Raw genomic sequence first — 17,829 nt, forward strand, 5'->3', positions numbered from 1 at the left:
AGCATTGAAGGTTAATGGCAGCTTGTAAGTACAGGAAGGTATTTGAGATCATCAAGCAATGCCTGTGTTTTGTACACCTTGTCTCTTCAGCCACCAGATAACTAGAGGTGATGATGCCTTTCATCAAAAGAATATAAAGAAAGGATGCTTTTTTCTAGTTTTGAGGAGGTTATCTGGTAAAACACTTTCAGCCAGTAGTCTGCTCTGGGAAATTACTTGTGAGGCTGTGTTGTATTTTTACCTCCTTAAACTGAGAAGCACACCTGTAATTGTAATTTACTATCAGATTAAAACATGTTTTACAATGGGGAGACCCACAATGTTCCAATGTCTTTTTCATTTTCAACTTTTATTTTGATGTCTTTCTAAGAGAAAGCTTGCTCACATTTAATCAGATTTGCTCAGGCCCTAAAGCTGTTTCTGGTTTGAAGTCACTCACTTTGGGAAGCCACATGTTTGACCACCAGACTATCTTTTTATACACTGGATTCCTACAGTGGCCTGTAGCACCTGGCAGTTTTAAAGAATGTGTATTTTTATGAGACAGAATGCAAATACATTTTAAAACCTTAAAAAAGTTCTTCATACCATGAATGAGACAAGCCACATGAAAGTGCTTTGAAATGAAAAAAAAAAAAAAAGGATTGTTAAATGATAGTTATTGCCAAACTGAATACTTTCCTATTTTTATTTTATTTCTATTTATTTTATTATATTTCTTCTTTTCAAGGGCCAATTTCAAAATTGCAATTGAAAAGAGTAACTTGAAAACAGACACTCCCAGCCATGCCTTTGCCTCAAGACCTCTGCCGTCTCCCCGGCCTCTGAGGCAGGGAGGGAAGACACCGCCACCCCATTCCATAGGTGAGGGGCTCTTTCCTGGGGTACATGGGCATCCCACTCCTTGCTCAGCTCAGCACAAGCTCAGCATTGCCAGAGAGAAAAACTGGAAGACAGAGACAAACAAAATAATAACTGGTAGGTGAGTGCTTGATAAGTTAAAGAACAGGAAACCAGGGAACACTGTGGGCTCCCACCCCAGGGGCTTGGTTGCCACCAAGAGTGAACGAGGAACCACAGGGAGAGGATGTGCACCAGAGTCCCCATCGCCAGCCTAAGCAGGAGCACAGGAGCAACAGCGTTTGGTGCTTTCCTACAAGAGGCTGAAGAAGGAAACAAGCTGCTAAGGTTCTGAAGGGCTGTGTGAAGGGAGCAGAATCGTGCGCCGCATTTCCTTGAATCAGCTAAACCCTGAACAGGTCCCTAAAGCCAGTGGGCTTCTGGTCCTATTTTACCTTCAAAGAGAATCAATCCTGTCTTTCCATCCTGAACAGTCTCCTAGGCTCAAGCACTTTGAATTTTAGTATCGTGGCTGGAGCTATGGATGTGGTGCTAGTCTCACTCTCTTTGTCAACCTCTCTTGTGCATTTATTAATACAAACTTATTATTTTTTCCTAACAGAGTTGTTAATGTGATTACGTTCATAGATTTTTTAAAAGTTGTTCTGCTCTTGAATTCCTGGTTTTATTCTATATAATTATCAGTATTTTTTTTCAGAAATGGTCTCTTTTTATTTGAATGGTTGATCTAGGACTCAGCCTAAGTATAATTCTAACATGTAGCTGTACATAACCAACATGTCTATGACGTTAGTGATGAACCAGAACCAACACAGAGATGGTCTTTGCTTGATAAAAGATAATCACAATCCAAAATAAAATTACTGGATAAAATACAGGATGCCTAGTTAAATTTGAGTATCAGATAAACAATGAAACATTTTTAGTATTAGTATGTCCCGTGTAATATTTGTACTAAATATTTATACTAAATTGTAAAGGACATCCTTATACTAAAGAAAAGCATTGCTTATCTGAAATTCACATTTAACTGGTTGTCCTATATTTTTATTTGCTAAATTTGGCAATCTTAATCATAAACAAATAAGCAAACAAGTATAAGTCTTAGAAAAGAATAAATCAATTTTCAAATGAATGAATTTAGTGTTGTCAGGGAATGATAATAACATGTCAGCAAACCTTGGCAACCATTGGAATCCTGTTTCTGAAAATCATAATGTAGTGTGAAGTAGAAAATAACAATGATGGTTTTAACTCAGATGAAACATAGAAAAAAATTCAAAAACAAACTGGATTTATTGGTTTTAAGGAAAAGAAGCGAGAACAATGACCAGAATACTGTTCTGTTAGGTAACTCTTCTGTTAAGCACCTTCTTTAATTACTCAGGAAATATTTCTGTGTTTTTCCTCAACTACTGAAGTAGATTTTCCCATGAGTTTTATGTTATGCAAAGTTTAGTTATTTTTAAAGTTATCAAATCAGCTCTTACTGGCTTGAAGTTAAGTATCTATGGAACTTGTATTTCCTTTGTTTTCCTTTCAAATGTCTCCCCAAATTGCTTGTAACTGTGTGTCCTTTCTGTAAATAATTTTGCCACTTAATGTGTATTTTTCTGGGTCTGAACTTGTGTTCCTATTTTCAGAAGGTGGGTAAAAACATTTTCTCTGCAGCTACATAGTATTCTCTCCAGGAAGGCTTGTTGGGGGGGCGGGGGGCGGAGTGCAATAATTGTTTTGGTTTCAAGGGACAGAAGTGAACTGTTCACACATTAAAAGATTTGGGAGGCCGGGTGCAGTGGCTCACACCTGTAATCTGTAATCCCAGCACTTTGGGAGGCCGAACAGGGTGGATTACTTGAGATCAGGAGTTCGAGACCAGCCTGGCCAACGTGATACAACCCCTGTCTCTACTGAAAATACAAAAAAAATGAGCAGGGCTTGGTGGCAGGTGCCTGTAACCCCAACTACTTGGGAGGCTGAGGCAGGAGAATCGCTTGAACCCGGGAGTCGGAGGTTGCAGGAGCAGCACCACTACACTCCAGCCTGGGCAACAGAGCAAGACTCCATCTCAAAAAATAAAAATAAAATAAAACAACTAACTAACTAAATAAAAGATTTGGGATAGTTAGCTAATATTCTGGAATAAAATTATAAAACTGAGTTAACTAAAAATAACATTTATCCAAGTATTGATTTTATTATTTAAATGATTGTAAGATCCTCATAAATACAAGTAAATATTGGGGCATATGATAAATTTCATGTTGTTTATGCATTCATTGAGTCAGCCACTACCCTTTTGTTGTGTGACTAGTAACGTGCAAGTCGCCATTCTAAGCTCTGGCATGTGAAGGTGAATGAGACTAGCTTCTGTCTCCCAGGGAAGTGGCTGTTAAGTAGGGACAATGGCATGCAAATCAGTAATTATAATACAGATTAATAACAGCCATCATGTGTTTGTATACAAAGTCTCATGAGCACATGGGAGAGGAGGACATTCAATGCATTTGGGGCTAAGGCGTACTCAGGTATTTGATGCAAGGGAGTGGACCAGTCAATTGAACCTTGGGAGTTCTTCAAGCAAAGAGGGAAGAGAAAGGCATTACAGTTGAGGGCACAGCATACAGAAAGACTCAGTGGCCTGACAGAGCTTGGCACATTCAAGTGGCTGTATTATAGGACTCACGGTGGGAAGCAAGAAGTAGCAAATGTAAAGCAGGAGAAGAACTTCAGACCAGCTCATCATTAGCTTGTAATGATGCCAAGGGGATTTGACTCTATCTCAAGGAGATGAAGAACCATTGAGGGATGAGTACAGGAGGAAATGATTCCATTTTTATTACAGAACCATCACTCTGGAAGTTATGTGAAAATGGGTTGGAGATGAGAGTAGAGGCAAGAAGACTGGTTAAGAAGTTAACAAAATAGCCTAGGTGAGAGCCCACAAGAGTCTGAACTTGCAGGGAGCAAACAATGAGTATTGTTGGCCGGGCGCGGTGGCTCAAGCCTGTAATCCCAGCACTTTGGGAGGCCGAGACGGGCGGATCACGAGGTCAGGAGATCGAGACCATCCTGGCTAACACTGTGAAATCCCGTCTCTACTAAAAACTACAAAAAACTAGCCGGGCGAGGTGGCGGGCGCCTGTCGTCCCAGCTACTCAGGAGGCTAAGGCAGGAGAATGGCGTGAACCCGGGAGGCGGAGCTTGCAGTGAGCTGAGATCCAGCCACTGCACTCCAGCCTGGGTGACAGAGCGAGACTCCGTCTCAAAAAAAAAAAAAAAAAAAAAGAATGAGTATTGTTTTGGAACTGAGTTTAAGGTCTCTGTGACATGTCCAGGGAAACCTGGTGATGAAAATACAAGTCTAGAGTTGGGCAGATAGGTCTGGCTGGAGGTGGTTATTTGGGAATCCTCAACCCAGGAGTGAGATGAAAGTGGGTGTGGCTGGGCTCAGTGTCTCACGCCTATAATCCCAGCACTTTGGGAGGCCTAAGTGGGAGGATGGCTTGAGCCCAAAAGTTTAAGACCAGCTGAGCAACATAGAGAGACCCTATCTCTACAAAAAAAAAAAAAAAAAGCAAAAATTAGCTGAGCGTAGTGGCATGCACCTGTAGTCCCAGCTACTCAGGAGGCTGAGGTGGGAGGATTGCTTGAACCCAGAGGCTTGAAACCAAGATCATGCCACTATACTATACAGCCCGGGTGACAAAGTGAAACCCTTAAAAAAAAGGGGGTTGTCATGACCCAGGACTGGTGTAAGGAGTGAGAAAAGAACAGAACATTGACATGAAATGAGCAGGTGGTAGAGAAAGATCCATAACCAAACACTGGAAAGAAGCAGAGTCACAGTAGGAGACCCAGAAGAAAAGAGCATCATGAAGATCAAGGATAAGAGAGCTGCAATCACTGATTAATTAGGACAAGTGCTATGGAGAAAAACATAAAATAAGCACAGAAATGGGTCTTTTAGGTTTAGCTTTTAGGAGGCACTGGTGATGGAGACAGAGCAATTTGAAATCTGTGCCTGACACAGTAGCCACACGGCAAAGGATTGAGAAATGAATGGAATGTGAGAAAATGAGGGTGTATTGACCATCTTCAAAGAGGCTGGGAGACGTGAAAAAGAAAGATGGAGGAGAACGAGAAGAACTCACAGGCTCTCTCATTATTTTTCATTATGAAAGTATACCTACTGAAAATAATAGAGAATGATTTAACAAATAAGGCACTCATCCCCTAATTATCTTAAATTTTTTCATATTGACAAGAGCAGAGGTTGGCAAACTTTCTCTTAAAAGGCTAGAGAGTAAACATTTTTGATTTTGCGGGCCGAGAGGCAAATACCAGCTATTAGGAAAGCACTTATTTATGTAAACATTAAACACATAAGCATTTACAGATGTAAAAATCAATCTTAGCTCAAGGACTTGGAAATAAAGGAAGCTGGCTGGGTTTGGCCCATGGGTCTTAGTTTAGTGAACCCTGGACTACCATCTTTTTGCTGACAGAAACAATATTTTGGATATAATTGAAGCCCCCATTATGCCCCTCCCTGATCTCATTTCTCTTCCTCACTCGTCAGTAATGATTCTCCTAAAGTTACTGTGTATCATGCCCACTTTTCAAACATGTCTATATCCCTAAGCAATATATAGCATAATTTTGGATGTTTAAAAATGTTTAAATAAATATAATTATTCTATGCATAATAATATATTTTTTTCTTTTTTTTCCCACCCTGCTTCTGCATAATAATTTTATTTACTTCTTTATTTGTTTTGAGACAGAATCTCACTCTATTGCCCAGGCTGGAGTGAAGTGGCACAATCTCAGCTCACTGCAAACTCCGCCTCCCAGATTCAAGCAATTCTCCTGCCTCAGCCTCCCGAGTAGCTGGGACCACAGGCATGCGCCACCACACCCAGCTAATTTTTGTATTTTTAGTAGAGACGGAATTTCACCGCATTGGTCAAGCTAGTCTCGAACTCCTGACCTCAAGTGATCCACCTGCCTCTGCCTCCCAAAGTGCTGGGATTACAGTGGTGAGCCACCATGCCTGGCAGCATAATAATCTTTAACTGACTTTCTCCTGAACATGACTTTTGATACATTTGATGCATATATCAACATGACTTTTGAGACTGATTCACCTTGATACGTCTGGCTGGACTTCATTAATTTTACTTGTTCTGTTCTACTAATCCTGTGACTATACTAAATTTTATTTTTCCTTTTGTTGATAGACATTTAGGTTGCTTTCATTTTGTTTTGTTTTTCATTTTTACAAAAAATGTTATCATAGACAACCTCAGCCATATCTTTTGACTGCATATTTGTGAGTGAGCTAGGAGTCAATTCTTGGGATTGTGGAGCATGAACATATTCTGCTTATGTAATATTTCCAAATTATTCTCCAGAATGGTTGTAGAGAAAAATTTCCCTTTTCATAGAATCTGATAAACGTGGTAACCTGAAAATTCTTCCAATGTGCAACACCTGGAAATGCTGAATAAAATATAAAAAAGCAATCTTTTAAATGCATAAAGAAATCTCAAGAAAGCAAGAAAAGGCCTAGGGCTCAGGAAATATATATATTTTTAAGTGCTTATAGAGGAAGTTGAAATTCAGAGTTATATCTACCAGTGGGGATTTCCTCAACAAAAGTGTGGGCCCAGGGACATAACAGGCTATATAATGTTTTCAGGGAGCTCCTGTCCATTCACTGGGTCAAGAGTTAAAGCTAAAACTTCAGACCACGGTATAAGAAAAGAAAAAAAAAGTCACTGAAATGACTTTGGCAAAGTTCAGAGTCAGGTCAGCTACCCCAGGCTGATCTTGCCATCATCCTGACACCTGTGGAACCTGGGCCTTCCTCTGATTTTCAATTTGGATTGCTCTACTCATTTCTTCTTTCTTGAGGGCAATCAGTTCAGTCTCCTTGGTTACCTACTTCTGGCACCTGACTTAGCTCCACTGCCGGCTCTGGTCTGCCAGCTTACCCCTTCATGGAGGCTTTGCTGCTTCCTCCTGCAGCTCTTGGAAGCTGACCTCTGATGCCTGCCACTTCCCATTCAAGGCTGGGAATTAAGCCTGAGGTTCAGTCATGGGCTCCTGTAAGCACACCCCATCTCAGTTTCTTCCAAATCCTAGTTTGTGATGACAAAGCTGGGGTTATATTTGAAAAGAATTGGGGCTTAGAGCACTTTATAGTAGCTTGGTGATGGGATCAGATAATTTGGGGTTCTATTAAGCAGGGTGAGCCATCCTCGGTGTATCAGGTTCTGCTCTCAGGGCCCCCAGGATTTCCATCAAGAATGGGAGGCAAGGCCGGGCGTGGTGGCTCGTGCCTGTAATCCCAGCACTTTGGGAGGCTGAGGTGAGTGGATCACCTGAAGTCAGGAGTTCAAGACCACCCTGGCCAACATGGTGAAACCCTGTCTGTACTAAAAATACAAACATCAGCCAGTGTGGTGGCATGTGCCTGTAATCCCAGCTACTGGGGAGGCTGAGGCAGGAGAATCAGCTTGAACCCAGGAAGCAGAGGTTGCAGTGAGCCGAGATCACACCACTGCACTCCAGCCTGGGCAGCAGAGCAAGACTCCATCTCAAAAAAAAAAAAAAAATGAATGTGAAGCAACAGATATGACAAGCAGCAAGATTATGTCTACACAAACTTTAGCTAAAAGTTACCAAATAGATAATAAGATGTTTAAAATAATGACATAAAAGGAGGAATAAATAACAAAAGGGAAAAAAAAACCCAAAGCACAATGTGTATAAAAAAAGAACACATAGGCCAGGCGTGGTGGCTCATGCCTGTAATCCTAGCACTTTGGGAGGCCGAGGAGGGCAGATCACCAGCCTGACCAACAGGGAGAAACCCCATCTCTACTAAAAATACAAAATTAGCCGGGTGTGGTGGCGCACGCCTGTAATCTCAGCTACTCGGGAGGCTGAGGCAGGAGAATCGCTTGGACCCAGGAGGCGGAGGTTGAGGTGAGCCAAGATGGCGCCATTGCACTCCAGCCTGGGCAACAAGAGTTTTACTCTATCTCAAAAAAAAAAAAAAAAAAAAGAACAAATTTTCTAGAAATGCCAAATAGTGATGATTAAAATTAAAAGTCCAATGGATGGATCGACCATCAAGGTAGATAGACAAGGTGATCAAGGTGATTGCACTAATCTACCCTCAGACCAGTAGTGCAGAGTTCCTGACTCTCCATGTCTTTGCCAGCATTTGAGAGTGGGACAAACTACATATGAATAGGCAAGTTGCAAGTTGCATTGTTTCATTACAGAATTGAGCCCATCCCAGTCAATATCTTTATGGCTTCCTGGGATTCCAAATTTGAGACACAGAAGGACTTTAAAGCTCATCCACTCTGTGTGTTTTTTTGGGGGGGGGGAGTCCCTGAGAGTATTTGGTTCTAATGGCCAGTTCTCAGTAGGGCTCTCCCACAGTGACTGCCTGACATAAGGCTGTTCTTCCTCTCTCCGGTTCCCACACCCTGAAGCCTCTTACCCAGTGGCTTCAACATTCTGTTTTTCCTACTTCTAGTCTTAAATACACTAATCCCCAGATGCTCTTGTGCTCACTCTGCACCTCTTTTAGCCCCTCCCTTCTTCCTCTACAGTCTGAGTTTTAACCCAACTCTCATAATTCCTCTTCCTGTCAGCCAGTCTCTGACCCAGTGCAAACAAATGCAGCTCTATAATTGACATGCAGCAACCGTAAAGCCTAGCCAAGAGTTCTGTGCTGCACCTACAGCTGGAAAGTTTCAACAACCACAGTTTTCTAAACCCAAAACTAGACGAGTAGCCTGGCAGAGCCTGGAAACCCAGAGGCAGTATGGAGTATGGTTAGAGTATGGACTCCTGAGGCAGAATCTTACTTAGATCCACTAATTAGCTGTGTGACCTTGGGCAAGTCACTTAGCCTCTCTGTGCCTCAGTTTTCTCAAATGTAAAAACAGGGATAATAGTACCCACCTTAGAAGGCTGTTCTGAGAATTAAATGAGTTAGTGTATGTAGCGTTTAGAACAGTGCCTGACCTGTAATGAGTTCTATATATGTTAGCTACCATTGCTATTAATACTTGAAATTGGGACTGTCCCAGGAAATAGCAGATGTCAGCCATGTTCATTGAAATGAGATATGAGATACTACAGTGTCAGAATGTGTAGCCTTACTTATATAGCTAGTATTTTCTTCTATTCTTTCTCTCCTTGCCAAGATTCATCCAATACTTATGTAGTTCTTATTCTTCTCAACCAGCCCAGAAAATCTCCCATTTCTCTTTGGCCACCAAAACAGTCACAGCATCCTTGTTTCTGCCTCATGCCCTTTAGCTCTCCCTTCTGTAACAATTCTGCTTGTAGCAACTAATAAATCCCATGCTTTTGGTATTTAGGAAGTTGCTTTTGGTTTTCTGGTAGTGTTAAGCTGACACTGACAGGGCATAAAGAACAGAGATGGGGACCCCCTGCCCCCCTTCACTCCATGAGCAGAATGTCTCCTTGAGTTTGAACTTTCTTAGGATCCTACACTGGCCAAGACATCCAGGCCCAAGCTTTCCTTTAACTATGCTCACCCATTTGATTAGAGTCCCAGCTGCTTTCTTATTTCTCTCCTGCTGACTTCCAAGGGAATTATTTCTCTTGGGGTAGAACTCAATTCTCTGTCAGGCTATCTATCTACATAAAAGAAGAGGTCGCTGACTCAGAGGTAACAGTGCTGGTCTCCTGCAACTGCAGATATTATCTCATGTTGCCTGCTTGTTGTTAATAAAGGCTTAATTTGGGATGCATCTCAGAGTATGCTTGCAAAGCACCAGGACGTTCAGTAGGTTGGATTCTTCTAACAAACATCCCCAGGCATTTTTTGAAGAATTCAAGGAAATACAGCTGTGACACCTAGAAAGTAACTCATATCCTGAAGCCTCAGGCACTATTAGCTAAAAGTAGTGTACATTAATTAATTTTTAAAATCTTTAATTTAAAGTCACCTTTTCCATGACTAATCATCTCAAAGTCATAGCTTTCATTAAACAGCTTTTTGCAAGTGGGCATTTTTAAGACATTGGGAATCCCGGCAGGGCCCAATTAGCATGTTGGATTATGTAGGCAATCCCTGCACTCTACTGAAATGCAACTTCTCATCTTTGACTTCTCTTTACATTCCAACACTACCTGTTTTCAGGAGCTATCAGGTTTTTTTTGTAATCAGCCTCATATCCATTCTAGGGATGATTTTCATATTTATCAACAATTATTTTCTAATTTATGCTGAGCCCTTACAGGATTTTGGAAAGTCAAAGATGAACTACAGAGGATTTTCCCTGGAGTTGTTCACAGCCAGTTGGGAGGCATGGATACAATTATGGTTCAAAGTGATTAGCAGAAGTTTAGGTCTATGGGAGCCCAGCAGCAGGTACAAGTAGAACTGCAGAGAACGGGCAGAGAAAGGAGACATCAAGGAGGAGATCACATTTAGTTTGATCCTTTTAAGGTGATACAAGAATTTGCTAGGTAGGAAAAAGAATGTATTCATCATGGGAAAGAGCCATGGAGTGGGAAGACACCCGGAAGGAGGTGCCACTGGGAGGGAGGTTGCAGTGAGAGTCTAAGGGGCAAAAATGAGGAACAAGTGAAGGGGCATAAGTGAGGGGTCCTTAAGGGGAAGATGTGCATGATCAGATTCAGGTGTCAGAAAGGGAACTTTAACCAAGTCTCTTCGGAGTCTCCTTTTGCATCTCCTGAATTGCAGACACTAGGATGCAATCATTTTTTAGAAGCTAAGAAAAAAGTTCAGGCAAGATGAATTATTATTAAGGGAGTGTTTGAGGCACCTGTGGCAGTGTTGCACAATAGAAGAGGTGGAAGGAGGATGGCTAGGCTTTGCTCCCCTCATGTCCTACTAGGAAAGGTTCCAGAACTCTTGGCAGAGACAATGATTGGTTCCCTGGGGGGCCGGGGTGGGGGGGCATGGAGGAGCTCAAAGAACCCTGGAGTAGAAGCCAGTAGAGCTGACTAGCAGCAAGACCCAGACATCTCCCTTTTTCCACCTCCGTTTCTTCACCTGTATGCCCAATATGGTTTGAGCTGCATCACCTTCAAGTTCCTTTCAGCTCCAAAACACTGGGCATAAAACAACACATCAACTTCCAAACCCACTCTGAACACTAAACTCAATTTCAACCAGACATCTTTTCAGCTGGAATGGTTTGCCTTCCACTTCGTTTTCTACTCAGATGCCTGAAGAGAAATTGATGGGGTGGGGTGGCTGGCTGCTGGCTGCTGACCTCCAGGAAGTTGTCACATCTGTTAGGTCGTGGTTGATGTCCTTCATTCTATCTAAAGAACTGTAGCTTGAGAACTTTCCTGTTGCTTGAAATACTGCCCTACACTAAAAGCAGCCAGTGTCATTGACAGAAACAATGGGCAGCGAGTGTATTTGCCCAAGGGCGAGTCAACAAGAGAGGCACCTGAGGGTGCTTGTGCTTGTTGCAGAAACTGGCAAGTCTGTAAATCAGTTGTTGCTTTTAGCCCATAATAATGAGATTCAATATTTTGTTTTTCCCGATACCTTTGATTGGCTCCAATCATACTACTTTTTCAAACAAATCTTCATTAGTAACAGTCAATGCAAAAAAAAAAAAATCTGTAAAAGTAACAAGGAGCAATAAAAGTAGATGAAAGACCTTACTTGATGTGTTAGAGGGGGTACCCTAACACATAGCTCTTTGGTAGCTCCTTGGATAATTTCCCGTTTCCTTTTGTTTTTTTTAAGTTTATGTCGTTTCTTTAGTACGCTTTCTTGTAGTCAATTTTCACACCCCAGTTTTTCCAGATTTTGGAACCAGCAGACTTCTCAGCCCACACTATTAAAAGCAAATTAATCATGTCTCTGTTTCAGCAGATTGAAGCTTTTTTTTTTTTTTTACATAAACTGCCAAAAAGTTTATGGTTTTCTTAATATGCTCATTAAAGCTGGTAAATTACAGGGACGCACACATCCTAGAAGACAAAGACTGAAAGAGGGTTAAATGAAGTGAGAGAGCTGGAGCCAGATTAGACAGCTGCAGCGAAAGCGAAGTCCTCCCTCCATCCCACCCCCAAAAAAGGGAGTTCTAATTTTCTCCACTTCTTTCACAGAAAGGATTAGATTTTCTGGGTGTCACCCTCCCCGGCAGAGTTCTCTAGCCTCGGGCACCCTACCAGCTTTTGCGATCCTCCTTCCCAGGAGTGGGAAGTGGAGACGGCTTACCCCGGACGACCGGAACGAGCGCGATCACCAGGGCGAAGACCAGGGCTGCGCGGGGAGCCTGCATGTCCGCTCGCCTCGGCGGAGGCGCGCTCAGGATGCTGCGCTGGGTTGCAGCCTCCCTGAAACGTGAACATTTCCTGTTTCCTGCTTGTTTGGGTCGGTGCTGACTTGAAGGAGAGGTGTTTGCCTGTTTTTTAGGAAGTGATGTAATTCTGCAGGAGCCTGTCAGACCAGCAAGGATTGCAAAAGAGAAGTTGCTGTTCAAGCACTGATTCTGTTAGCACGCCTCTCCAGCCCTTTGGAGTCTCGGCCTCCAGCTTTTGAAACCGACCCTGGGGCAACAGAGTCCCTTGCTCAGATGTCATTCGGTATCTGGGACTGGGAGGGGTCCTGGACCACAAGCATTCTCACTCTGTGATTTTGCTTATCCCCCAGGTGACGCTCCAGGGCTGCCTAGAGCCTAGGGACAAGCTGTCCTTTAGAACTTTCTGCCCTGATGGAAATGTCCCAAGTCTGTGCTGTCCAATACAGTAGCCATCAGCCACATTGGTCACTGAGCATTTGAAATGAGGCTAGTGCTTATGGAATTTTAAATTTTATTGAATTTTTATAACATTTTAATAACTCCAAGTGGCTCGTGGCTGCTGTGTTGGATAGCGCAGGCCCAGACAGAAGGGACAACTGCATCATCAGAAAACTGCCAGACCACGTCTTTCCAGCCAGGCCCATTCTCCTTTCTGCACACTTGAATGCCCTCCTCCCACCAAGGCCCAAGCCAGATAGAGGTGGATGCCACACCCACACCTGAAGGTTATGTCCTGCTTCCCCAGAGAGAAATGATCTTTTCAAGGTCCATTTCCAAAGGAGAATATGCTCTGAGGGTGGAGGTAGGGGTGAGTCTGCATCTCACCTTCCTTCCTTCTTACTTGACAATCAAGTTCTCAGACAACAAACAAAACAGGACTGAACTGAAATAGAATAATGGTGGAAATCCTATCCAATCAAAACAATACAGAAAGGTCATGTCTAGTATACAGGGGAGATGAGTGTGTGTTGGGTGTTCTGTTGGAGGTCCTTCCCTTGGTTTAGGTTTAGGGACTAAGCATTCAGAAAGCAGTTTCATAATCGTGGTGCCAAGAGAGACAGACAGATGGAGAGAGGGGTAGTGTTGAGGCATCAGACACATCTCATCTCTAAACCTTTCCCTGCAGATTACCATCTGAGTCACCACTTCCCGTCGTTTGTCTTCAGTGATCTGGTTGGTGCAGACATATGAGGTGACTGGAATTCCTTAGCCCCTGACATAGTTGTTAATTTTTTCTTTAATGCATTGCTGCTTTTCAATGTCATTAGTCACTTTTTATCTCAGTTATTATCCACAAGAAATAGGTTGGTGATTCATGTAATGATCAGTTTGTTAATGGATTTACAGTATGCACTTTAACGTTTTAAACTGGCAATTAAGTCAACTCTTGATAAAATATGCTTTTTGCACCATAGGTGACAATATGGAACAAACAGCAGGAGAAAATAGACATGCTCAAAACTGGGTGATTGATGAGAAAACAACAGAGAAAGAACTATTAATTAAACACTTGCTGAGCACGTGAATAGGCCACGGGCTCCAAGACCCGCTAGTACTGAGTTGGGGTGGCAATTATTCCTGTAAAGCACGTGTTTCTGCAGCTGTGACACACACGTGCAAGAGAGCGGGCCCAGGGCCTGGGAGTTCTCTCCATTTTACCATTTATGCCCTATTAAAATATTATTAAATGTTATTAAAACATTGTTGAATCCCAGGCTGGAGGCAAATGTTTGTCAAGGGCAAGGTTGTCAGCCTTCGTTTCTTTCATCTTAAACTTCAGCTCCCTGTGGAAGCTTTTGCAGTCAGGTATCTGTGGATTGGACCACAGACTGTCTTATTCTGTGGACCTCTGCTGAGCCCCATGACATGGCCAAACAGTTCATTACAGTTTCAACAACTGCACTATGCATTGCCTCTGAGCAGTACAACACTAAATCAGAGTGGGGTACAAAATAAACCAGAGCTGCAGAGAAATCCTCCCCAACCATGTAATTTTCTTTTGACCCCTGTGCTCTCTAAGACCCTTAGCATGATTAAGCTGATCTTAAGAGGAAGAAAATTACCATCATTGATCAGAAAATGGTAGCACCTCAATGATCTCTTTGCTACAGTTAAAATTCCAGGGAGGCTGTGTGGTAGGTAAGGGGCTATTTACCTATGTTTTAATTTTAGCAACCATTAATTTGGACAAGTAGCCACCCAGCCTCAGATTAAATCCTGATGCACTGGCGGCAGGAAGTCAGGGCCTCAGTCCCAGATGTGGAGCACAGGGGAACCTCGGAGTGAGTGGCACACAGGCAGGGGTAATGTCACTTTGGAGCCTGCCACTGGCTGGCTGAAAGCAGGAAAGAAGTATGGTGCCTCATCATGTTCAGGAGGGCAGGAAGGGACACTGGGTGCCACGTCGGGGGACTCTTTATTACTTTACACAAAGGAGTGTGACTTTTACAATCAACTGTCTGTACTACAGAAGTGACTGTCATCCAGTCCCCCAACCCGTCTCCCCACCCCCAACTCCATGGGACGTAAAAGAAGAGGGACTCCTAGGGAACAGATCCAGATAAATGGTAGGATCTTCCAGTGAGTGCAGACAGCCTTCTCCGCATTCCTCTTCACATGCCAATCCTGCCATTCCCAATACACACAGATGTGCACATGCACTCAGATACACACACAGCTGTCTCTCACACACACATTCATGCACATGGGGGAAATAAATGAAGACTAAATGAGCACAAGCAAACAAAATCAAGCAATGGTATTTAACTCAGAGCTTACCATAGCAAGCGAGTCAGTCACCGTCACTGCATTTGTGCAGAGACCCAAAGGCAGGCCAAGGAATGAGAAAACTTTATAGTGGATAAAAGGAAGGCTCAGGGCTGGGCGCAGTGGTTCATGCCTGTAATCCCAGCACTTTGGGAGGCCAAGGTGGGTGGATCACCTGAGGTCAGGAGTTCAAGACCAGCCTGGCCAATATAGGAAAACCCCATCTCTACCAAAATACAAAAATTAGCAAGGCATGATGCGGGGTACCTGTAATCTCAACTACTTGGGAGGCTGAGGCAGGAAAATCACTTGAACCCAAGAAGCAAAGGTTGCAGTGAGCCAAAATCCCACCATTGCACTCTAGCCTGGGTGACAGAGCAAGACTCCACCTCAAAAAAAAAAAAATAGGAAGGCTCAGGTATGGCCTGAAGGGAGGCTGCTGGCATGGGGAACCAGCAGCAAGTTCTAGTGATTGGTGAGGGCGTGCATATTTGGCTGCTTCTAGATCAGAAGAGGAGATTAAAATTAGGGAATCTGTCAGATGGTGCTCTGACCTCCTACAAGTTTGATTTCTAGCAGGCTGACTTCTTAGACTTGCTACTGAAGATAGTGAATTGGTTTCCTGGATTGGTTGCTGCAAGTTGGGAGTCGGGGTTCTGTTTTTGCATATATGATTTGGCCACTGTCCATTTGTGCATCCAGTCTCCCAGCACACACCACACTCACATATTCAGAAACGTGCACACATGCTCACACACACACACTCTCACGCCGACACTCACACACAAATGTTCTGGGGCTCCTTTCTCTGTCTAAATGCCAGCTAGTGGCAGTGGATCGCTCCTGGGTGTTTGGTTGGCTATGGGCTGGCCCTCAGACAAGATAACAGTAACATGAGATGGGGCCTGTGTATCACTCTGAAGTCAGGAAAGTTCAGGGAGGAAGCCGATTGAAATCCCAGGTTCTGAAGGAAAGGCCAGAGAGGTAGCCAGGCAGGGCAGAGGCTGGGGCAGAAGGATTAGGCTGAAACTTAGGGTGTGCAGAGAAGCCACAGCTGGGAGAGGGGCTGACAGCGATTTCACTGTGTGTGAAGTGGGAGCAGCTGGAGCCTGCACAGCCAGGTCCATCTTGACCAGCCTGTCTCCACCCTTGGGGGTCTCTGTCTCTGCATCCTGGCTGCCAATACTCTTCAGAGAAGCTGTTGCAAGGTTTGGATAATCCTAGGGGCTTCCATGACAGGGTCTTCCAGGGCCTAGGCAGATGGCCTGGTCACCACAACATGAAACTGTAAAGGATTGTGATTAGGAGCAAAAGTGGCAGTTGACACGTGGGACAGAGTGCACAGCTCTGGGCTAGAGGGTGCTGTGGCGCATCTGAGAAGAGAGGGCATCAGCTCACTGGTGAACATCCATGGTCCTCCTCTAATTGCCCTCTGAGAGCAATGGCATTCTCTGTCTTGCTCTCCAGTCTATCCTCAGCATTTAGGACAGAGAACAGAGAAGTGAGTAAATGGGGGGAAAATTCCTTTACAGCAGTGATTTTCTAAGTGCACGGGAGAGGGCCACCTATGTCAGAATTATTCGGAGGAACTTGTTAAAATACAGAGTCCTGGACCCTATGCCAGAACTACTGAGTCAGAATCCCTAGAGCTGAGGTCCAGAACTCTGCATTTGTAATGTTTGAGGGGATTTTTATGCATGATAGATAAAACTTGAGACTTATTTGTTAGTTAGTTCCTGGAAATTATTGCTAGTTCCTAGAAAGGTCCCTTTTCTCCAAAGATAAGAAATAAAAAGCACATTGTATTTTCCTGTTTTGCCTTGACTGCCGGGAAGCCTGGAACTAAAAGTTTAAGCTTGGTTGTGTAACTTTTATTAGCCCAGGCGTCTTTACTATTTCTAGGAATATTTCTTTTCCTGGCTAACTCTAATTCATCTGTCTAGACGTAGTTCAGAAGACGTCTCCATCAGGGAGTTATCTTAGAAGCCTTCCTCCTCCCCCTAACCCAAGCTGAACGAAATGCTCATCCTTTACTGCCACCCACATAACACCCATCAGAATATATCCAGAAGACCTGGCTGTGTCTCTGTCTCCCCACCTTAATTACCCCAGTGTCACTCATCTGTGGTCTCCTGCATCTGTTAAAAGGAACTAGACTTCCTTCTATTGCTGTTTTGTTTTTGATCAAATCATATCTTAAGGCCTTTTCCCCCTAAGTCTCTCCAAATATTTTGCAAGTAGGACACACCTCATTAATAAATATATAGTATTTCTACCAAAGTCCACTCCAGAATGATACATGCAGATTGATGGCCTCAATGTTTCTTCTTTTGCTTTTCTGTTGAATTTGACTTTCCCGATTCACAGTTGATAGTGTCCTTGCCAACTAAATCTTCAACACCAATGGAACTAGAAAAAAACAAATGAACAAAGATTTGGAGGATATAGCAAATTAGAAAAGAAAGCCTGGGTAATACAGTGAGATCCCATCTCTACAAAAAATAAAAAAATTAGCCAGGCATGGTGGCACCTACCTGTAATCCAAGCTACTCAGGAGGCTGAGGCAGGAGGATCACTGGAGCCTGGGAATTCAAGGCTGCTGTGAGCTATGATTGCATCACTGCACTCCAGCCTGGGCAGCTGAGGGAGACCCTATCTCAAAAAATAATAAAAGAAAATAAAAGAATTAGGAAAGATGCTCGGAGGAACTCCAGTGTTAGGGTATATATGTGGGTAGTGCCAGAAATAAGCAAAACTTGAGAGGCTATTGTATCAGGTGAGAGAAGGTAACAGGTGATTAGTTTTCAATTAAAATAACTTATTTTTCATATTACAAAGACAATACATGTTT

General features: G+C 43.2%; 1 protein-coding gene and 1 long non-coding RNA gene across 4 annotated transcripts in view; both read right to left on the bottom strand.

Annotated features, from left to right (window-relative positions):
- The window catches only part of TMEM154 (transmembrane protein 154), a 54,210-nt gene extending 41,792 nt beyond the window's left edge, over positions 1 to 12,418 (bottom strand). For 2 of the 3 annotated variants that reach the window (XM_033215501.1, XM_033215499.1), the window contains exon 1: positions 12,124 to 12,418. In XM_033215501.1, the coding sequence (XP_033071392.1) occupies positions 12,124 to 12,191 (68 nt within the window). In that variant the 5' untranslated portion in view covers positions 12,192 to 12,418. The remainder of the gene's footprint in view (positions 1 to 12,123) is intronic. The other variant, XM_033215500.1, reaches the window with a different exon arrangement.
- Positions 12,419 to 15,268: 2,850 nt separating this feature from the next.
- On the bottom strand, positions 15,269 to 17,574 carry LOC117086026. Its single transcript, XR_004438179.1, has 3 exons — positions 17,513 to 17,574; positions 17,227 to 17,387; positions 15,269 to 16,263 (listed from the first exon to the last, which is right to left on the bottom strand). It is a non-coding gene; the product is annotated as an uncharacterized LOC117086026 (long non-coding RNA).
- Between the last annotated feature and the right edge of the window lie 255 nt (positions 17,575 to 17,829).

The sequence above is a fragment of the Trachypithecus francoisi genome, unplaced genomic scaffold, assembly GCF_009764315.1.
Source record: "Trachypithecus francoisi isolate TF-2019V2 unplaced genomic scaffold, Tfra_2.0 Lachesis_group1, whole genome shotgun sequence".
Taxonomy (NCBI): domain Eukaryota; kingdom Metazoa; phylum Chordata; class Mammalia; order Primates; family Cercopithecidae; genus Trachypithecus; species Trachypithecus francoisi.